The 24,061-nt window shown below is 35.1% G+C and overlaps 1 protein-coding gene across 6 annotated transcripts in view; it reads left to right on the top strand.

The window, feature by feature from the left end:
• Positions 1–1,097: 1,097 nt before the first annotated feature.
• The window catches only part of LOC138696086 (CCR4-NOT transcription complex subunit 10-like), a 95,122-nt gene continuing 72,158 nt past the window's right edge, over positions 1,098–24,061 (top strand). The window contains exons 1-4 of one of the 6 annotated variants that reach the window (XM_069820615.1): positions 1,098–1,340; positions 1,958–2,249; positions 7,147–7,297; positions 22,836–23,017. In XM_069820615.1, coding sequence (XP_069676716.1) covers positions 1,977–2,249; positions 7,147–7,297; positions 22,836–23,017 — 606 coding nt within the window. In that variant the 5' untranslated portion in view covers positions 1,098–1,340; positions 1,958–1,976. Of the gene's footprint in view, positions 1,341–1,407; positions 2,250–7,146; positions 7,298–22,835; positions 23,018–24,061 lie in introns of those variants that run through there. The other 5 variants (XM_069820616.1, XM_069820614.1, XM_069820617.1 and 2 more) reach the window with 5 other exon arrangements.

Raw genomic sequence — 24,061 nt, 5'->3', positions numbered from 1 at the left:
TCGTTACAAAATAATAAGCATGGCCAACAAAATAATTTATTAAGATGACAGCATCCGGTTAGCCAATTAGTTTTCACATATTGGTTCACACTGAAATAACGTAAATATTCTCTTCTCTTTTCTTTATGTAAAAACTTTAAGTTCGGAAGCGTCGGCACTGGTCTTCCCCCCACAGTTATAATTTCAACTTTTTCGCTAAATGATCTACAACCAAAAGGCTTTTTAAAAATCTGTTCAATTATACAGTGATCTTTTGCCATATTACAACAATATCGCACTAGTTATACCTCACTTTGTTCAAATAAACTCTATAACACACTCACTTTACCACCAGAAGTTCAAATAAACACTATAATACAATAATTTCATCACCAAAAGCGCTTTCAACAGCGCCTACCAGCCTAGCGTATTACGACAATGGACAAGACACGTAAATCAGGACGCATGCGCCAGCTGTTCTAATGTACTGACTATGAAGGGAAACACTACGCTCACTGCAGGGTCGGGTAGGCTGTGGCCCCGGGAGCCCAACTCTCCAGTGACGAAAGACGAAGCGAGGGCGCGCACACGGCGGACAATAATTCAAATGCGATGTACAGCACCAGCCAAAAGGAAATGAAAATAGGATGCCAAGCCAAAGTTTGCTGAAATTAGTTAAGGACTCTGCAGACTTTCTTAAATTAACAGTATTACTTTTAAATACAAATTTAATAAATTTCTTCCTGTCTATCTGGGTAGGCGCAGCAGACCTAGCCTACCCAGAATGCACGCCACTGAGATGAGGTGATATTTCTCCAAATAGAATGGAACTGTGGACTCATAAATTCTGCATTTTTCTGCGTGGACTTCAGCGGGCTGTTGTTCCTGTGCCTCGAACCTGACTATCGGGTCGATAATGTAGGCGGAGAAGAGCCTGGCGGAGTGGCAAGCATATTCTCTTGAGAGAATTCGAATTTCGCGGTTGCCGACAATGAACTCCCGATTCTTTTCATGCTTTTTATTACAGTGTTGCCAACAATTGTCACCTCAAAGTCGCCAAGAAAAGTCTCAAATGAGGCTAAATTCAATTTTACAGGTAAAAAAAAAAAAAGGCGTGTCTTCGTATCTAGAGAAACGGGAGACTGACAATAGCAAAAATGTATCGTAACTCGTAGAGTCATAAATCATCCACAATGCTGGGTAACTTTCGGTGCTGGACCCCGGACTCATTTCACCAGTTGAAAAAAGAAGTGAAGTAGACTCTGAAATATGAATTTATGGTTAATAATTGTCAGCGACAAATATGTTGTGCTAGATGCTGGTGAGGTAGCATTACACGAATGTTAATTTGTATGTAGAAGGTAAATTATATTATATTTGTGGATATAATTGTTTGGCTAAATCGTTATGGGTAATAGCTATGTATGTTGAATTTATTATAACACCAAGCTATAAGTATGCGTCATAACCAAGAATGCCTGTGGAATGATGTATGGGTTTGATTCAACATTCAACTAGGAGAAATGTTTTCTTGTTAATGTAAATGGGGAAAATTTCGGATTTCTCACTGACAATATCTTGAAATACTAAAAAGAGCAGATTCGTCTGCGTTTGTCGAATGCGCATCATCATGCTTATGAAAAGGCACTTTTCAGTGTCAATAATTTATTTTGTGTGCACAAGGTGGAATTTTTGAGTGAAAGGAAGGAATCCGTGTTCTTAAATTTAGCCCCGTGTGTAGTATTATTACTATGTTGGCGACACTGAAACCCACTGTTACGTTAAGGATGGCCGTATTCTTAATTCACGCACAACGATTTTCGTGCATAAGTAAGGTACATAGGCTATTTAAGGCGGGTTGGATGGGCGTACAGCTGTCCCAGTGATCACATCAATTTCTAATAATCAATACTATAAATGCAAGGAATTTTAGCAAGTTCTTATAGTGACCGGGACATATTTATAATTTACTTGATAGTTTGAGTTACTGTAACAGCATGGCGGAAAAAGAAGGAGAAGCAGAAAAGGTGAAGGTGGAGGCACCTGCACCCCCGGTGATCTCGGACCAAGAAAAGGACTGGGCACAGGGAGCCCTAACGGACTTTAACAGAGCTAGCTATGCGTCTTGTCTGCAGTTGCTAACAAAGCTTGAGGCGGCACGCCCCCAGGATACTAAAGTGGCTCACAACAAGGCCATTGCTGAGTACTACAAGAGTGACCTTAAGAAGACAGACCAGTTCCGCAAGAACATGAACCTCGTCTGCAGCCAGGTGATACATTGAAAAAAATATGGGAATAGGCCTACTTTTCTTTCTGATTGTCACCCTAGCCTATTTAGATAGCACTATAACCATTGGTCGGAAAAAATATTTACACTCATCCCTTCCATCACTAACTTATGCAGTCGTAACAATTTAGCATTCATACTGTAAAGAAACGTGGCATGTAGCAACTATTTAACATTATGCTACTGTCTAAAGCAGGCATTTGTGAAGTGGAAAAATAACGCAAGTGAAACACATTGAAGTAAGGGTGATTACATTGAAATCAAAGTAGGAAGATTGTCCTTATCTAAGTGGCATGCTGTTTTCAGTGTGTCCAGAATTCATGATAGCTCGATTTTTTCCTCGCTTTCTCAAAATTTCACAACCTCTAGAAATTTGCCACCCTCAGCCCAGGCCCATGTGTAGGGCGTATCGAAAAAAAAAATTCCGAAATTCAAAACATCAGGGTGTAAAAAAGTTGCTTCGTATTCTCTATTACAAGCAGTAAAAAACTAGATCTCTGATTACATTTTTCACCGAGCCGCAGGAAGTCTAAAGATTAGCATAGCCTATAAAGTAAAATTTGTATTTATTTTTTTTATTTTCATAATTCTATGGTGCATAGCCAATGGGGCTGAAGTCACTTGTTTTTTTTACAACTTTTACTTCTGAAAAGCTATTAAAAAGAAAAATTTCAGTTTTCGTTTGGTATTATGGGCTTGTGTCTGTGGAATACAAGTCATAATACAGTAAAATGATCAATTTGCCTTTAGTCTTATTTTCTAACATTTTGTCGGCATTAACGGTTTATGTTAGTATTATCGCTATATGATGTACTGGAGAAATATTATGTTCACTATTTAAGATTTTTATGCCTCTGTATTTAAAGTAACATGTGTCAACATTGTATTAATGAGGAAGCTTATAAGATTTTTGTTTCCAGTGTTGTTACTTTTTAGAATATGAAAGTATAGTATTAATATTAACAGGTTATTGAAAATGTTAAGATGTTCTATACATACATACGTGTTCTTTCACTGCAAACCCAGTATTCTCCAATCTTTCCTATTTTCTGCCTTCCTTTTAGTCTCCGCATATGATCTACTTAATATCGTCTATCATTTGATATCTTCTCCTGCCCCGAACTCTTCTCCTGTTCACCATTCCTTCCAGTGCATCATTCAGTAGGCAGTTTTTCCTCAGTCAGTGACCCAACCAATTCCTTTTTCTCTTTCTGATCAGTTTCTGCATCATTCTTCCTTCACTCATTCTTTCCAACACAGCTTCGTTTCTTATTCTGTCTGTCAATTTCACACGCTCCATTCTGCTCCATATCCACATTTCAAATGCTTATATTCGCTTCTCTTCACGTTATTGTAATGCCCATGTTTCTGCCCCATACAATACCACACTCCACACAAAGCACTTCACCTGTCTCTTCCTTGGTTCTTTTTCCAGAGGTCCGCAGAGGATGCTCCTTTTTCTATTAAAAGCTTCCTTTGCCATTGCTATCCTCCTTTTGACTTCCTGGCTGCAGCTCATGTTACTGCTTATAGTGCATCCCAAGTATTTGAAGCTGTCTACTTGCTCTACTGCCTCATTTAGAATTCGCAAGTTTATCTTCTGTATTTTCTTCCTATGACCATGGTCTTCGTCTTATTTGCATTTATCTTCATTCCATACTCCTCACAGCTGTCATTTAGTATAATCTCCTGTTTTGCTAACAACACCATATCATCAGCAAATCTCATGCACTTTATTCTTCTTCCTCCTATATCACTCCTCCCATGTTCTGAAAACAGTTCTTTACCAAATCCTTCAAGTAGGTAGATGATAAAGGGCATCCTTTATTTTCTTTGCTGTGTTTTTAACTTAGGAGATGAAGCAGGTAGCCCAGTTATCCACATTGGGAAAAGAGAAATTATTGCAAACATAATCAAGTAATGTGAGGATATAATGTTTGTCTCTTGATAAAATGTGCCAAATAGCTGCTAGATATTCTGTCAAATAACTACTAAATATTCTGTCAAAAGCATTAGCTCTGTGAAGAAAATAAAAAAAGGTTAAATTACAATCAAATGAAGCTCGCACTACTTCAGAAAGAGAGGTTTGATAAAAAGTAAAGTCGACCTGGTTGGCGAGTTGGTATAGTGCTGGCCTTCTATGCCCAAGGTTGTGGGTTCGATCCTGGGCCAGGTCGATGACATTTAAGTGTGCTTAAATGCGACAGGCTCATGTCAGTAGATTTACTGGCATGTAAAAGAACTCCTGCGGGGCAAAATTCCAGCACATCCGGCGACACTGATATAACTTCTGCAGTTGCGAGCATCGTTAAATAAAACATAACATTTAAAAAGTAAATGTATATATTCTAAAGTACACACACCTTCATCTCAAACAGCAGTAATAACGAAAATGCCCTCTCAATTAATAACACTCAATAAAAGAATTATATTCCAATGGATACCATCCCATTGTGGAATCCTGGGAAACGAGAATGCGGATGCTTTAGCAAAGAAGGGCAACACTGCTACTTACAGACCTGTTACTAAATCTACATATTACTCTGTGAAAAGATTTATTAAATTTACATAGCCTACTTAGACTTCAACAAACAAAATTTGATAAAACAACCTCAAGGGAAAAAATGAAACTCTCTGCATCATAATTCACAGTTAATTCCCGATTTACCATGCAAATCGTCTGTAGCTGCATGACTGTTTGGCCAAACACCTGCATAGAATTGGAATATATCAGTCCCCTAACTACCCATTGTGCAACTCAAATCAAGAAATGGATTCGGAACACCTCAAAATCTGTGCTTCAGTGGCTGACCATGACAATATTTTTGAAAACTATTGAAATGCAAGAGGTCAAATGCCTGGCATTAAAAAAGAACAACAACATATTCTAAAATTAGAAGTTACAAATGTGATTGGTTTTTTTCGAATGTAGGCTTTTCTTTGATTGTAGGCTTTCACGGCCGGTGTCAGTGGGGTTAGAGTTTTCCGGGCTAATAGGCCGTGGTCTACTAGCGATGTAATGACCAGACATTTCGTCTAAGACTGGAGCAGACATCATCAGTGGTGAGGCACTCCAGGGCGTAGCGTTCTCTTCAGCATGCCAGGGATACCAGTTGTTCCTGGCATGCTGAAGAGAACACTACACCCCAGAGTGCCTCACCACTGATGATGTCTGCCGTCTGCCGTAGTTGTAGACGAAACATGTGGTCATAACATCGCCAGTAGACCATGGCCTATTAGCCCGAAAAACTCTAACCTCTGTGATTGTTTTGTTCGGTAATTTATTCTCTGAAATAAAATGTATAATGTGAGTAGCATAATGGTTATTGCTGTTAATTATTATTTTGTCATTTCTTCTTCAAAACAGGATCCGAACCCATGACAGAGTTGAAGTAGATGTGTTTGAGCAGCACTTATTTGGGATACCAGTGATACCATAGCAGAATTCTATCTTGTTAAAAAGATGATAGGGGATTTGTAGAATCTCTATGATTGCGAGAAAAGTGGCTGCTCAAGCCTTTAGTAAAATCTTGAATGTAATACCTGTACAATGCGATGATATTCAAACTTAATTTATTTTTCGAATAATGAGATGCTGTGGGATATTTTTCTCGAACACGTGCCCACTTAAATGTTCCACATTAAAAAAAAAGTTATTTTGACCGTTAAAATGTGGTACCAGTAGCTTAAAGTAATTTTGCCATACCCAGAATGAGAGTTGTGAGTACATGAATACATACCATAGTGCTCATTGTAGATTAATTAAAATCTATTGCAAAACTGTATTTTTCTGTCAAAATGGTAATGCAATGAGAAATAACACAATTTCATATCTTTAAAGTATAAAACTAGTTAGGAAAAGGAAATAATGTTTTCTGGTATAACCTTGAGGAGTGACATGTATGTCAGCTTGTCATTCTGTTACATTGATATGCTGTGAGAAGCCATTTGAGAGATAGGACTAGGAGATGAAGGTTTCAATAAAACTTGTGGTTGCAGCAAATGTATGGCCACTAGAGATGAACAACGATCGAGAAAGCAAGACTAACAGCTCCCACAAAGCCGAAAACCCGCACAACAATGTTGTATACATCACGTCATTGAGGTAAAGACTGCTTTTGAGTGTTTCGAGACATCAAGATTGATCACTCCTGAAGTCCTGAACGTCAAGCAGCTTTGAATCGCCACAGTTGTTTATACCTGACTGAATTTTTATCTACTTTGGCAACTGTTATATATGTGTAAACAATCAAGTAGCCTATTTGAAACATCATCTCTACCTTTTACTGTATAATAATCTGTTCTCCAGTCTTTATTTAATTACTAGGCCCTTATTAAAAGGCTAGGGATTTTCTTTTCATATATTTGAGACCAAGTGTGCAATCTCAAGTAAAAATATATTAACATTATATTTTATATTTTTTAGAAATGCAAATTTATTCGAGAATTGTTATTTTTTTCTATTTATATAACCATAGGTAATATCATATAATAGAACTAGAACATTTTGATAACTAAGATACTGTTCTGTTTTGTCTTTTTGTCCCACTTAAACATTTATAATGTTATTTATTTCAATGATGTATGTTATTCAAAGTTACGAAATTTTTCCACGCCGACCAAATGCTATTTCGAGAATGATGAGCGAGACTTGAAGTGCACGAAAATGATGAGACTCAAAAGACAAATGCAACGAACACAGCGAGCGAGAGCAGCAGTTAGTTTTGTTCATCTCTAATGACCACTTGTATTTTCATATTGTTCAATTTTACAGTACCAGATGGCATGCAATTTAGCTATAGTTCATGACAATGGACTTTGGCACTGACAACTGATAATAAAGTTAAGCCTCATGATTTTGATTTGCGTGCTTTGTTCAGGCCCATGTGAATATCGAGGACTTGGATGCACTTGAGGATGTGGAGCATTGCGTCATCTACTACAACCAGGCCGTGCTTCTGTATCATTTGAAGCAGTACAGCACAGCCCTTAAAATCATGCAGAAGATTTTCTCCTTCATTGAACCCATGGGTGAGCATATTGAAAAATGAAGGGGGTGAGAATGAGAATGTCCAAAACCACACTTTTAACATTTTTTTTTTTTTTTTTGTGAGTTCATTTCTAACACGTATGAGGAGGTTGCAATTAAAGTATTGTAAAAATTACTCAAAAAATGACGTAAGTATACACTGATGAAATTATGATACCGCACCTAATAGCATTCGACTCTAAAGCTTTAATAAACTCCTCTAAAATTTTGTCTGTGTGGCTTAGGACTATATCATTCTCATCCCTTCAAATAATAATCATCTATTAAGCCTTCAGGCTTCCTTCTAGTCCCATGAAATTGCTATATTTTGAAATTGTGCCAACCATCTTTCCATTGGTCTGTCTCGGATTTCTGTTTCCCATGGTTTGCATTACAATATTACCAGTTTAATTATACATTCTTCAGTCATTCTTTCTATGTGTTGTTTCCATTTATTCTCGTCTCTTCTTATTTTGTCCCTTAATGCAAACATTTTTAGTTTCTTCGTGATATCTTCACATTTATTGTCTCCTAATATTGTAGCCCTCAACTTGTCGTAAAAATCTAATTTCTTATTTCTTCACTTTTGGTCATGGATATCTTGATTCAGAAGCTAGAAGCATATAATAATATAGTGGAACCCCTATTTTATACTTATACTATAATTTTACATCATCCGTTGGAACCGTATGATTTCATAGTACTGCTGATTACTTGACAAATAATATATCAAGAATGTCATTATAAAACCAGTAATAATTTGTAGTATTATGTTGTTACTTTTAAATGCCAATTTTAATAAATAACAAAATAATACTATATTAGAAGTTATTACAATATGCAAACAGCTACAGTTGTACATAAATTTGTTTTTAATTAATACCAAATTTTCTCGAATACCCTGTGCCCTCAAATATGCCATAAACCCCACTTTTGAAAGGGGGAAAAGAAAAAAATACAAATATAAAACTTTCAACAAATGTAAATTAAAAACAATTAAACACAAATACAGTTCAGTTAACAATAAATTTTATCCTGGAACAGGACACATTTCAAACTCATCCTATGTGCATGCACTGCATGAATGTCAGTTGTTTTGCTTAATCGGCATTTACATGTTATCTTGCAACATTAATAGCACATGTCAGTAAATGAACTACCTTTATTTTGTATGATACTATGTGGTTTGTTATAATAAATACATACCTGTCTTCACGACTAACTTCTTCATTCTGCGCTGTTTTCATCATTCCTGGTTGAGTGTAAGAGAGGGCCCTACGGCCTTTAACTCTACTCTGCCAGGTAAATAAAGCCATTATTATTATTATTGTCGTCTGGGCATTTGTCTTCACTCTCACTTCTCCATACACAATCGTACTCTGTTCCTTCTAGCTGATTGAAGATGCACAAGAGGGAATGATACGCATGCCCACACATAACGAATCCATTGAAAATATAAGACTCACAAACCATACGCTTATCACTAGGGGGCGGATGTTGATGACCTAAAATTCTACTTAAAATGAACAATATAATGCCTTTAAAGTGATGGAAAAAGGACATAAATTTAAAAGAAAACGACATTTAAATATTATTCGAAGTAGGTACTTGCACCACAACTTCTTAAAAATTGGTCACCTTGTTTGAATGAGTGCATATTGAGTTTTAATTTTAAATAAATAGTTAACTCTTAAATTCATGGGGTTCAATGAAGGAGAAAATCTTCTGCATGATCTTAAAGATTTGTGTTAGTGGAGTATTTGAACTAGATTATCACATCATCAGCGGGACTGATGTGTTGTTATAAGAAAAATAAAGAAGCAAATACAATAAATGAAATGCAAAGAAATGCAATCAGAATATTACGTATTTTGTATACTATTGTAATTTAATTTGTAATTTTAGATAGGCCTACAGTACTACAGCTTTTTAAAATTATTTACACATTCTTATTTTTATTATTATTACTGTATTATTATTATTATTATTATTATTATTAATAAAAATACTCTACTGAGTTGTAGAAAATAGTGAAATTCAGAGTAAAATACAGTAAAATCCCTCATAACCGGCAATATCAAAACAATAGCACGTTTAGCTAGGCCAAAAAAAAAAATAATAATAATAAAGTTTAAATCTGCCACATTGCACAGTCTAGGCCATCAGTTTTGCCAGATTAGAAAGTTCACATGAACTTTCATTTTCAATGAAATATTCGAAGCTAAAATTAGTGAATGATTTGTGTTATGTGATGTGTTTTAATAAAGTAAATCCACACAGTTTTTATGTTTATTTAGTTATGTTCGAGCCATCAGTGTTGCCACATGAGGTAGTTCGCACGAACTTTAATTTTTAGTGATTATTCGAACCTAAAATTAGTGTATTATTTATGTTGTGTGATGTGTTTTAATAAAGGAAATCCACACAGTTTTTATTTTTATTTAGTTACGTTCAGCCCATCAGTTTTGCCTACATTAGGAAGTTTGCACAAACTTTAATTTTCATATACATCTTGATTACACAACTTTTAACACTATATCACTTCAGAATATGTATTATATTTCTTTCTTGTGTTAAATTCTATTGTACCTGGTTAACATGTTTTGGTCTGTTAACCAGGCACGATAGAATTTAACACAAGAAAAACATATAATACATATTCCGAATTTAATTTTCAGTGAATATTCGAACCTAGAATTAGTGTATTATTTGTGTTATGTGATGTGTTTTAATAAGGAAAATTCAAACGGTTTTTATTTTTATTCAGTTATGGGTATGTAATAGAGAAATAAACTTCACATGGCTGCAGTTTCAACATTTGGCACCATGAAATACGAACCTTTTTTTTTTTTTTTGTATACACCAGTATTTATTCAATTATCCGGAAAAATCTCGTATCTGGAACTAGCCTGGTCCCTTTGGTGCCAGATAAGAGGGATTCTACTATACTACAATGTACTTAAAGTAATTAAAGTACCTACATACCGTACACACAATTAAGAAGTTGGTTGGAAGAAATCTGTAATTTAATTTTTTTCTGCTTCTATTTTGCAAAATACTGCACCTACAAATCATTCTTCATTCTTCCTTAAACAAACCAAATTCACGACACACATTACCCTTCTTGATTTGTTTTGTCTTTATCTTCCTTGCTTCATTGTACTGTATGTAACACCTGTTTGCAAATTGAATATCTGAAATTACAGTCTGAACCAAATGTTTGGATTACAGTATGGTATACACCTTAGTCTGCTATTGTTTGTAAAGAGTTGTTGATATGACAGAAAGAGTTTTGGCTACTCCACAGTTTATCCTCTTTTCTTAGAATTTTAGTTCTTAACCCGTAAAATGCTTTTGTCACAATAACTGAAAACTGTATTAGTCACTAATGACTAGAGACGAGAATTCCATCAAATGAATGTTTATATAGGAACAAGGAGATAGCTCAAACTTAGTACTTATCCATTTCATTACTTTCTGGTTCCAAATATGTGTACTTTTTCCGTGCATATTTGCATGTTTTGGCCTTTTTGGGGATAAAAACATGTGTAATGCATATTTAAGCAATTTTCAGCGTAATAATGCATGAAATATGCATTATATTCAGTTTAAATGCAAGTTTTAATGGTTTGACACATCAATTTCTCGATTTTTATGTCCCGTATTTTAGCTTCAAAAATCAGAATTGAAGGAGGGAAAGAAAAAAAAACTAAATAACAGAAAAAGGTTCATTCAAGTATGCATCCATAACTTCTTGCGATGTAGAGAGGTCATTCTCTGCCTACAAAAACATATTGTCTGACAAGCACAGGAACCTCAAGAAACCAATTTAGAAATTATTATTAGTTATTAACTGTGCAAAAAAAAAAAGTGAAATGAAATAAGAAATTTGAAAAAAAAAATGAAAGTGCTTATTTTAATGTATTTTTTGCTTGATCGTGCATGTTTCATAGTTTTATAGTGCATGAATACATGCATATTTTGGGATTTTATAGTGCATGAAATTCTCGTCTCTATTAATGACATTACTGGTTACCAGCAAATTCCTCTCAATGACAGTCTCCGTTAGTGTATGTAGAACATGTTTTTTTTTTTTTTTTTTTTTTTAAGAATTTACACTGCTGCTAAATGTCGCTATAAACGAGTTATTTATTAAAAATATGTCGTTACGGAAGTAATGAATCATATTTGTTTAATACAGATAAAAACCATACTTTTTAATGACTGTCGCTGTAGCTGAGGTGTCTGATACAAATTGCGGTTGCTATAACCAAGTTTGGTAAATTTTAAGATGTGATGGAAAGGTATGATGTCATTGATGATGTCAGAAGGTAGTTATATTAGTTATATACTGCCATGGGTTTTTAATTCACGATTTGGTTATATAGTATAGAGTTAATGTGATTAAATTAAATTTATATAATATTTAGTACTCACCATTCTCACTGTAACATTCCGTGACTTAAAACGTGTTGACGATACAGCATTAACTGCAGATGCGCTGAAAGTACCGTGGCATACTATCTGGACATTACAGACAGTAGACGAAAAAATTGACTGACTTAATGATTATATATTATCATTATTCGACAATCACGCGCCCATTCAGACGAGACGTGTTAAGAGAGCTCCTGCCCCCTGGATGACTACTGAAATCAAGACCCTAATGACTTCTAGAGACGTGGCACATCGTAAGTATAGACATGATAAAACTAACGCAAATCTTCAACATTATAGACAGTCACGAAACAAAACGACTCAGGCAATAAGAAATGCAAAACTGAGGTTTTTCCATGAACTTATAACACCGGACTCAGATTCAGCCGACCTGTGGAAGAACTTACGAACAATAGGCTTAGGGCACAGCAAGACTCAGGTAGACGGGACACCATTCACAGTAGACGAACTGAATGACCACTTTGTTTTGACACAAACAACGGGCGTGAACGAAACAACAAAACAATGTACAATTGACGAACTAAACAGTATTACCCTACCAGAGAGGGAAAAGTTTCACTTTCTGTACCTCTCACATGATGACGTAAAGAAGGCAATAAAGCGTATTTCGACCAAAGCTGAAGGATCAGATCGGATTGGAATAAAACTGCTCCAGAAAATTATTGACGTAATATTACCAACCTTGACCCACATTTTTAACGCCTCACTCATAACCTCTACATATCCTCGACTTTGGAAACAAGCCCTCATTAGACCTATCCTGAAAAATAAAATTCCTGAATCCCCAAACGACTACAGACCAATTAGCATCTTACCAGCTCTATCAAAAGCACTGGAGCGCGTAGTACATAAGCAACCACCTATACGCTGACGACTTATAACTTTACATTCATTCCCGAACTTGTACAATCAATGACTCTGTGACCAGAATTAATGAAGATATAACATCTGTAGCTCAATGGGCGCAAAAATTTGGACTCAGACTAAATCCAGACAAATCACAAGCTATAATAATGGGCCACCAACGAGCATTAAACAAAATAGATCTAGCTACTGTATCAAATACAAAAATAAATAATATTACAATTACATATAGTAAGACAGTAAAAAATTTAGGGGTATATTTAGATTCAAATTTAAATTTTCAAAGTCAAGTGACCTACATATGTAAGAAAACTTTTTCCATAATTCATTCCCTCAAACACTTAACCAATGTTTTACCTCTCAGCCTTAAAAAGAACCTGATCCAAACTTTAGTGATGCCCCACTTCGATTATTGCGATTCTCTATTCACGAATCTAAATACTGATCTTGCCCATAGACTACAGCGTGTTCACAATATCTGCGTTTGTTTTGTATGTAACATTAGAAAATTCGATCATGTAACACCGTCACTAGAATTGTTGTCCTGGAGTCCACTTAAAGAAACAAGATTCTTCAACTCTCTCTTATTACTATTTAAAATCATCCACACCCTCTTACCTAGCATCTCGTTTTGTTTACCTTTCACTACCTCGAACCCGGAACATGTACCTTCTCTCTATTCCTCTGCACAGAACATCCTTCTACTCATCATCTTTCAGCATATCTATTCCACACCTCTGGAATTCTCTCCCTGACCACGTCAGAGACTGTCGGACAATATCAAAATTCAAATTTAAATTAAAAAAACACATTCTAGTTCGTGGAATTGCTTGTTGAACACATGTCAGGTTGCGTAACTTCACCTTAACCCATGACATATAGTAAATATTGTAACCGTGCTGTTGTAAAATTGAAAATTAGTATGTAATGTATTTATTATTATTATTATTATTATTATTATTATTATTACCATTATTACTACTACTACTACTACTATTATTATTATTATTATTATTATTATTATTATTATTATTATTATTATTATTGGAGGGTAGCTGCGAATATATTGAATAAGCAGTCGTGGACAGCCGATAAGGGGTGGTCCTCCAGCTTGGGGTTTGGGCGAAGGGCTAACAACCCATCACCGTAAAAAACAGCTTGTTACGAATCCCTACAATAAGCCTCGGAATAGGACTGATTCTCTGGCATGACCACAGCAAAGGAATAAGGTTTTGAGATTTGGCACTTGGAATGTAACTAGTCTTTCGTAGAACAGGAGGGATAACATTAGTAGCAAAAGAACTAGCTAGATATAGAGTAGACTTCGTGGGAGTACAAGAGGTTAGGTTAGATGGGAATGGCATATCACAAATAGGAGATTACTTGTTGTATTATGGGGAAGGAAACAATAATCACCAATTAGGAACAGGATTCTTTGTTCATAAAAGAATAAAATCAGCAGTAAAAAAGGTCGAATTTATCAGTGACAGGTTATCATATTTAGTACTTAAGGGCAGATTGTGCGACATCATAGTTATAAATGCTCACACCCTACAGAAGAGAAAGACGACCATATAAAGCAGTGGTTGCCAAACACTACGAAAGTGTGACGTAATAGAAATGCAACCCGCACACCACTATCGCAGGGAGAGGGGTGGAGTGGGTATCTCCTCAGGTAATGCAGCGAATAACAGTGCAGAGACAGACTGTGACCAGAAAAAGAAAACAATATAATATTCTTCTACTTATTAACTTTTATCTTCCTATTCATTATTTTTGTATTATTAATATAATAAAATATATTTTCTTATTTACCATTAAAAAAACATGTACTCTACATCAGCAGAAATTTGAAAAACGTACCAGGCTGGTCACGAAATTGTAAATTACACTACGTACTTAAAAAAAAAAAAACGTCGAAGTATTTTACTCCGATTACGATATAGAAGCCGATACTTTTATTGCTTATTTATTAATGAAATATTCAAATTACACTACATACGTCGAAAAAAATGTCGAAGTATTTTACTCCGATTAAGACATAGAAGCTGATAATTTTTATTTTTCGTTTATTAATGAAATATTCAAGTTACAGGTAAGGGCGTGTTAGTCTTTATATCAAGAAGAATAATGACAACGTACATTGTTCTTTTATACTTCATTTAAAATTTTACAACAAATTAACTATCTCATATTTTTGCCATCTGCACAAAAATACTTTTACTCCCATGCTCCTTGAAATTAAGTTTTTACATATTATCTGTTTTCTGTTTTGGAAAAGACATTGCAACATATTATCCTACACACTTGTAACATTACATGTGTACATCCGCTGCTGATAAATGTCTTGTCTTATATCGAAGTGAAGGCTGTAAACAGAAGGTGGAGGTATGATGCCATGGTTACGCTTGAGTGGAGACAGGGGCATGTGTCGCGACACAGCTTTTGGCGATCACTGATATAAAGGATAGTTTCTATGAGGAATGGGAACATACTTTTGATAAGTTACCTAGATATCACATGAAAATTTTATTGGGGGATTTCAACGCTAAAGTAGGACGGGAGGATATTTTTAGACCAACTATTGGAAAAGAGAGCCTACACGCAATTAGTAGTGACAATGGAGTTAGATTAGTCAACTTTGCCACATCGAAAAATTTAATTGTCAAAAGTACAACATTCCCCCATAAGGATATACATAAATATACTTGGACTTCTCCAGATGGATTGACACACAACCAAATAGATCACATCTTGATAGATAAACGGAGACATACTAGTATAGTAGATATTCGAACTTTCAGGGGTGCAGACTGTAATTCTGACCATTATTTGGTGATTGGAGAATTAAGAGAAAGATTATCAGTAGCCAAGCGAGTAGAGCAACAAGTTAATATTACTAAATTCAATATTTTGAAATTAAAGGACGAGGAAGCTAAGCAAAATTATCAGGTCGAAATTTCGAATAGGTTTGCCACTTTAGAAAGTTCCGACGAAGTTGAGAAAGAATTAGATGTTAATAGCGTGTGGGAAAATATCAGAGATAGTATCAAAATTGCAGCTGAGCAGAGCATAGGTTATTATGAAACTAAGAATAAGAAACCGTGGTTTGATGAAGATTGTTGCATGGTAGTAGAAAGAAGGAAACAGGCAAAATTGAAATTCTTACAGGATCCAGTTGAGGAGAAGAGAGATAATTATTTCAATGAAAGACGGGAAGCAAGTCATACACTTAGGAATAAAAAGAGAGGTTACTTGAAGGAAAAACTGAATGAGGTAGAAACAAATGGTAAGAATAAAAACATTCGAGATTTATATAGGGGTATAAAGGAATTTAAGAACGGATATCAGCCAAGGGTAAACTTGATCAAGGATGAGAATGGTGACTTGCTTGCAGACTCTCATTCAATCCTGAACAGATGGAAAAACTATTTTGGGCAACTACTAAATATACATAGGCCAAATAGAAATGATCGGGACGAAATCGAAATACAAACTGCTGAGCCATTTATACCGGAACCCACACTTTCTGAAGTCGAAATTGCAATAGAAAATCTGAAAAAGTACAAGTCTCCAGGTATCGATCAAATTCCAGCAGAATTAATACAAGAGGGTGGAAGGGCAGTATCTAGCGAAATTTATAAACTTGTACTTGCAATTTGGGAAAAGGAAATTGTGCCAGAACAATGGAAGGAGTCCATAATTGTACCTATTTTTAAAAAGGGGGACAAAACCAACTGTGGTAACTTTCGAGGAATATCACTTTTGTTGACGTCGTACAAAATTTTGTCCAATATACTTTTGAGAAGATTAACTCCGTACGTAGAAGAAATTATTGGGGATCATCAGTGCGGTTTTCGGCGTAATAGATCGACTATTGATCAGATTTTTTGTATTTGACAGATAATGGAGAAAAAATGGGAGTATAAGGGTACAGTACATCAGTTATTCATAGATTTCAAAAAGGCATATGACTCGGTTAAGAAGGAAGTATTGTATGATATTCTTATTGAATTTGGTATTCCCAAGAAACTAGTTCGATTAATTAAAATGTGTCTCAGTGAAACATACAGCAGAGTCCGTATAGGTCAGTTTCTATCTGATGCTTTTCCAATTCATTGTGGGCTAAAGCAGGGAGATGCACTATCACCTTTACTTTTTAACTTCGCTTTAGAATATGCCATTAGGAAAGTTCAGGATAACAGGCAGGGTTTGGAATTGAACGGGTTACATCAGCTTCTTGTCTATGCAGATGACGTGAATATGTTAGGAGAAAATACACAAACGATTAGGGAAAACACGGAAATTTTACTTGAAGCAAGTAAAGTGATCGGTTTGGAAGTAAATCCCGAAAAGACAAAGTATATGATTATGTCTCGTGACCAGAATATTGTACGAAATGGAAATATAAAAATTGGAGATTTATCCTTCGAAGAGGTGGAAAAATTCAAATATCTTGGAGCAACAGTAACAAATATAAATGACACTCGGGAGGAAATTAAACGCAGAATAAATATGGGAAATGCGTGTTATTATTCGGTTGAGAAGCTCTTATCATCTAGTCTGCTGTCCAAAAATCTGAAAGTTAGAATTTATAAAACAGTTATATTACCGGTTGTTCTGTATGGTTGTGAAGCTTGGACTCTCACTCTGAGAGAGGAACATAGGTTAAGGGTGTTTGAGAATAAGGTGCTTAGGAAAATATTTGGGGCTAAGCGGGATGAAGTTACAGGAGAATGGAGAAAGTTACACAGCACAGAACTGCACGCATTGTATTCTTCACCTGACATAATTAGGAACTTAAAATCCAGACGTTTGAGATGGGCAGGGCATGTAGCACGCATGGGCGAATCCAGAAATGCATATAGAGTGTTAGTTGGGAGACCGGAGGGAAAAAGACCTTTAGGGAGGCCGAGACGTAGATGGGAGGATAATATTAAAATGGATTTGAGGGAGGTGGGGTATGATGATAGAGACTGGATTAATCTTGCACAGGATAGGGACCGTTGGTGATCTTATGTGAGGGCGGCAATGAATCTTCGGGTTCCTTAAAAGCCATTTGTAAGTAAGTATTATTATTATTATTATTATTATTATTATCATCATTATTGTCAGTTATCAATATCATCATTGGTATCTCTGTTTTCTTTCTTTTTGTTGTATTAGCTCGATGAGAGGTCTATAGTGTTCTTTTGACTTTGTTGACTCTCTATAGGGCTTGAACTTAATGTGTATCATTTTCATCAGCGTTTGTATTTATTTTTTGTATTTATATGTGCTATGTGGTAGGATGGAAGAGAAGGCCTTATGGCCTTAATCCTGTCAGATTAAATAAATTATTATTATTTATTTCTGTTTATTCAACATTCATTTTGACTATTCAAGTAGTATAAGCTTTTGAACTTAATTTCTGCTTGTCGTATCTTGGGTACACTTTGGCAATGTCTCATAAGAAACACATACTCGTACGGTAACTATGCTTAAGTTACTTTCACTACTTGTTATTAGTAAAGAAATTTCATTTCAAAACCCTCTCTAACCCTACCTTAAAATGGTAAGCTATGTCGCTCCAGTCTGAGCTGTACTGGGCAGAAGCCGGGATGGTACCCGCTGTAGGCGCTGTCTCAGTGAGATTGAAACTCTTCCCCATATCTTTGGCTTCTGCCCCTATAGTGAGGCCCTTCGCAACATCCGTCACCATGCTGTACGTTCTGTGCTGGCTGAGGCATTGAAGGAAGTAGGGTTTACAGTCCTTCAAGAGGTGCAGGGACTAGCCACACAAGGAAGTGTTTGGCGAATTGATATCATTGCCATTAAGAACAACTCGGTATACATTCTCGATCCCACCATCAGATTTGAGACACATGCAGATCAACCGCATGAGGTGGACAGTGAAAAGAAATGGATCTATGAACCAACAATCCTGTTCTATAAAGATAAATATAGCCTGTCCCACATTGATGTAATAGGTCTGATGGTGGGAGCACGAGGTACCATACCCTCCTTCTTTGCCAATAAATGTAAAAACCTGGGGCTAACACACAGCATTGTGAAGGAAATAACCCTTAGTGCCCTCAAAGGATCGGTTCAGATATTGAGAAATCACTTGTATGGGAGTGATAATGGAAATTTCAAGTTATCTTAACCGATGGCTATTGATTGGTTTAGATAATCCTTACTAATCTTTTTCTCGCGGTATATGGCATTCAAATCATTATAACTAGATAATCCTTACCGGTACTAATCTTTTTCTCGCGATATATGGCATTCAAATCATTATAACCTATCTGATGATATTTTTTCCCCTTTCTTAACTGAAAATGAGGACAAAAGCTACTTCGGTGTAAATTTTTCTGACATTTTGTATATTCGATTCCCTAACCGTTTCAAATGTAAATCATTTTACCTCTTAGGTGTATATGTAATACACTTTGTCAAATCTGGCAACCTTTTCATAAGGAAAGCTAAATTTATTGTTATTATTATTATTATTATTATACGTTATGCCAGCTATTGTTTTGTTTATAGACTATTATCATGGAAATAGTCGTTACAATTCTACAGATAGATGATTTTGATGGTTGATTTGTAACTTGTCTTATTGGCTTAATGGCTAAGGCGTTGGACAAATAGGTTCCTGGATCGAATCCCAATGTCGACAATGATGAGTAAGTAAATTGTAAAATTGTAATATATAGTGGAACTCCACAAATAGACGCTCACTCTCGTATACTTCACGATACAAGGTAAGTCAACGCACCCTGTCCCGCACTGCACAGGGCTAACCAGTTGAACCAGTGCAGTAGTGTGCAGGGAACAAAAAATGTGTACTTATGTTGAAGCAGAAGTTACAAATATTGGAATGGTTTAAAAAAGATGAATCAATCAGAACCATCGCTCAAGAATTTGACATTTCGATCAGAACAGTGCATGCGATAAAACAAAATTCATCTAAATACGAGGCATTCTGTAGTGTTTATAAGAAGCTTTATCATTATCAGTTGATTGTAGGATGAAAACACAGCTTATTTTGTGTAATTTCCTAAATTTAATCAAAAGGGATGATTTATGTTCTCTCTTGAAGGGTACATACCATTTTAAAATAATTTAATACACAAACACAACTATTACATGAAATGTTCAATAAGTTTTTGTAGCCTTATTCTCTTCAGCTCTAATCAACAATAACAATAATCCAGGTTGCCAGGTGATGATGTAAAAGAAAAGATGCGAAAACAAATGAATGTGGTGTATAAACAATTGAATGTTCTTTCATGTTTAAATATAAAAATATAAGGGTCATCATCATCATCATCATCATCATCATTATCAATGGCACGACAGCCCTTCATGGGCCCTGGCCTTCTTCAGAAGTTTTCGCCATTCCTCCCTATCCAATGCCAAACTTCTCCAATTTCTAACACCCAAAGTCTTGATGTCATCACACAGTCTTCCCATCTCAATCTCGGTTTCCCAACCTTCCTTCTTTCCATCGGAATAAATTTAAAAACTCTCTTCACAACTCTATCATCTTGCATTCTCACAACATGCCCAGCCCAATCCAATCTTCTTATTTTTATGAATTTGACAATATCCGGCTCATATAATCTGTACAGTTCGAAATTATATCTTCTTCTCCATGTTCCGTTTTCTCTAACTGGTCCAAAGATTTGCCTAAGAATCTTTCTTTCAAATGTACATAATAATGTCGCATCTGACTTCGACAATGGCCAAGTCTCAGATGCATAAGATAGCAGCACAGACCTTATAAGAGTTTTATACATCATAATTTTTGTACTCCTAAATATAATTTGAGATTTCATATGTCTTCTAAGACCATAAAAGCATCTATTGGCAGATAATATTAGTTTTTTTATTTCAGAACTAACATTATTTTTGTTGTTAATTTCAGAGCCAAGATAGATAAAACTATGGACAGTTTCAAATTTAAAAGAGCCTATTTCCAGGTAAGGGGGTCCATTTATGTAGGTATAAATTTGATCATGTAGGTATAAATTTGATCAAAAACTGGCTTGATGCAAATTTGCTATCTCTAAATATAACTAAAACTACTTTGGTGCCATTTTCTTTAACAGTCTCTGGATTGAACAAATTGAAATCACTTTCTCATTTAAAATTAATAATCCACAACTCATTTTGTAAACTCTCTACAACCTGTAAATGCCCTTGCCTGAAAGAATCTGTAGATGTGAAATACCTGGGAATTATTGTTGATCAGCACTTGAAATGGGATAGACAAATCACCTTTTTATGTAACAGGATACGTAAAACAATTTACAAATTTGTAAACCTTCGCCATTACTTGCCTACTCATGTATTACGTTTGGTTTATTTGGCTCTAGTTGAATCTGTTATCCAATATGGTATAATTGGATGGGGAGGCATTACAAAAACTGCTCTTTTTTCCTCTAATTATGTTGCAAAAACGTATAATCAAAATTTGTTTGAAAAGGCGACTGGATTATCCAACAAATTTGATCCATTCTGAATTGAATGTTTTTAGAATTGACCAAATTTATAAATACTCTTTAATGAAATTCTATCATAAAAATAGAACGAAATTTGTAGCTCAGCCACATGCTCATAATACGAGACGAAATGAAATTCTTAAATTAGTTGAACCTGAATATTTCACATCTGCTGCTTTACTACACAGTACAAATTATGGTCCACGGCTATATAATTCGATAATAAAATTTCATCCAGAATTGACTACTTTAAGCAATGAAATTTTCAGATCCAGAATTAAAAAATTTATATGACAGACTTCCCTGTATATATATTATGTACCATGTATTGTAAAACAAGTTTATTTCTATCCTAAGTGTATTTTTCTATTTTATCTTGGTTACTATATCAACATGACCTGCACTAATTATACTACTAATAATAATTTAATATTAATCTCAACATCGTCTCTTTTTTCACTCAGTTATTATTAGTATTATTATTTACTAATTTTATTACAATCTTTATGTGAGCTTTTTCCTTAAGTATTTTGTCTACAAAGTATGTGTATCTATGTAACGGAACTGTCCCCGAACACGAGCTTTGCTCTTTCGGAGTATTTGAATGTAACGTTTTTATGTATATGTTATTATTAAATAAATAAATAAATAAATTTATATTAGCTCTCGTGACTGGCATATACTTTGTTTTTTCTTCATTAATTTGTAAATGCATCCTTCTTGCTGCCTTTTCCAGCTTAATAAAGGCCTCTTTCATTGCTGCCTGGCTTCTTCCTATGATATCTAAGTCGTCAGCGTAAGCCAGCACCTGCATCGACTTATAGAAAATAGTTCCCCTAGTATTAATACGTGAATCCCTCATAACTTTCTCCAGTGCTATTTTAAAGAGGAGACAAGCTAGTGAATCTCCTTGTCGGACGCCACACCTAGTAGAAACAGGGTTAGACATCATGTTTTGAATTTTAACTATGCACTTGGTATTTGTCATCGTAGCAAAATATAGGGGTGCCATTTGAAATTTCAAAGTGGGAGTGGCTGGGGTGGGAGGTGAACTCTTAAAATGCAATTAAGCTGGGTTTAAGACTTCCCTCTCAATATCTAAATTTACGTGTTTTTTTTGTTTAAATTGAATTCACTTTAATTAACTAGTTATTTAGAGTGGGAAGTTTTGAAATGAAAGCCCTGTATGTAGATACATTTAGAGAGTTTTTCCTCAAGAAGTTTGTTTTATGTTTCAGATGTATTACGTATATATTACACTTAATCTATATTTTGCATATACTACAATATATTATTTAGAATTATGTACGTTAATTATTTATGTTTTGGTCCGCATGCCATAAAAACATTGTACAGCCCTTATGTTTACCAATGTCCACAGTACTCCGTAGAAAGACAGAAATCGTACCTCGTCTCGCACCGGACCATTGCTGTGTCTATTTGTGGAGCTCCACTGTACTGTATTGTATATAAGATTAGAGTGTAATTGTAGATATATAAAGATAGAGAAGAGAAAGATAGAAGTAAAGGGAAGAAAGTAAGTAAGTAGAGAAGGAAGAGAGAGAGAGAGGAGATAATAATTTTAATTAAGTACTTATATTTCGGTAGTAGTGACATCATCAATGACGACATACCTTTCCATTCTATCTTTAAAATTACCCCAAGTTCAACTGTAGTTACTTTTTGGATGTGTGCATGAAGAAATGAACTATAATTAAAATGATTTCAGAGGAGAGCCTAGCACATTGTGTATGCCTACTACTGATCGAGTTGCAGCTGTGTATGTACCAGCCTGACAAGACACTGGCACTCATTGCCTACATAGAGAACCAGTTTGTCGTCTCCACTGAGTCAGTTATCTCATCTGAGAAGGACATGAAGCCTCTGGAGAAGGAGCACAAAGAAAAGAAGGTGAACTTTATTTATTTACTTATGAATGGCTTTTAAGGAACCTGCAGGTTCATTGCCGCCCTCACATAAGCCTGCCATCAATCCCTATCCTTTACAAGATTAATCCAGTCTCTATCATCATATCCGACCTCCCTCAAATCCATTTTAATATTATTCTTCCATCTACGTCTCGGCCTCCCCAAAGGTCTTTTTCCCTCTGGTCTCCCAACTAAAACTCTATGGCCCAATTGTATAAAACTCCCTGATTAAAGATCAACTTTGATCGAAGATCGAAAAGTGAACCGAGTTCAGACACTTCTTCTATTGTATAAACCTTTTCTGCGATCAAATTACCTTGGTTCAAATGCAATCTAAGTTCACGTGAAAAGGATTTGGCAACATCGCATAAACAGGTGAAATATGTGATGCGCGGACCATGTTGTACAAGTTTGTTCAGTGTCGCCAATCTACTGACTTTAACTCTTTTTCAATAACAATTTCTTTTAACTTTTGTATTGCTTAAATAGGGATTTAGCGAACTTTTTAGCACTCCATAGTGACAAAATTTAATTTTTCTTTGTTGATAATGAGAAATCTAGCGACTTTACAACTACTTTTTGGCGACTTTCCATACACACTGTTGGAGACACTGGTTTATTTGTGCAATGTAAATAATGGCGGACAATAAGAAGAAGGTTGACTGTTCTCCAAATTATTGTTATCATGTTATGGTGTTTGATATTGCTAAACATAATAAAGCTTTATAAAAAGACAAATTGAAAATTTATGAATGTACCTATCACATCCATTAATAATTAATGGTTGTTATAAACATAATACAATTATAGGTTATGTTATTTGATACTGCTGTACACGATAGAGCCTTATAAAATATAAGGTTGTTTGTGTATTAAGGCAAGAAATTGAAAAAAAATATATGTGTAACCACCATATCTAGTAACATTAATAACAATGGTTATTCTATTTGTACAGTCTGCCACTCGTATATTTCAAACAGAAAAGAAATAACTGAACTTGGATCATCTAACTTAATCAGAGAAATTT

The sequence above is a fragment of the Periplaneta americana genome, chromosome 3 (genome assembly GCF_040183065.1).
Source record: "Periplaneta americana isolate PAMFEO1 chromosome 3, P.americana_PAMFEO1_priV1, whole genome shotgun sequence".
Lineage (NCBI taxonomy): Eukaryota > Metazoa > Arthropoda > Insecta > Blattodea > Blattidae > Periplaneta > Periplaneta americana.
Note: the sequence above shows the minus strand (reverse complement) of the source record. Positions and strands in the feature narration are given on the sequence as shown.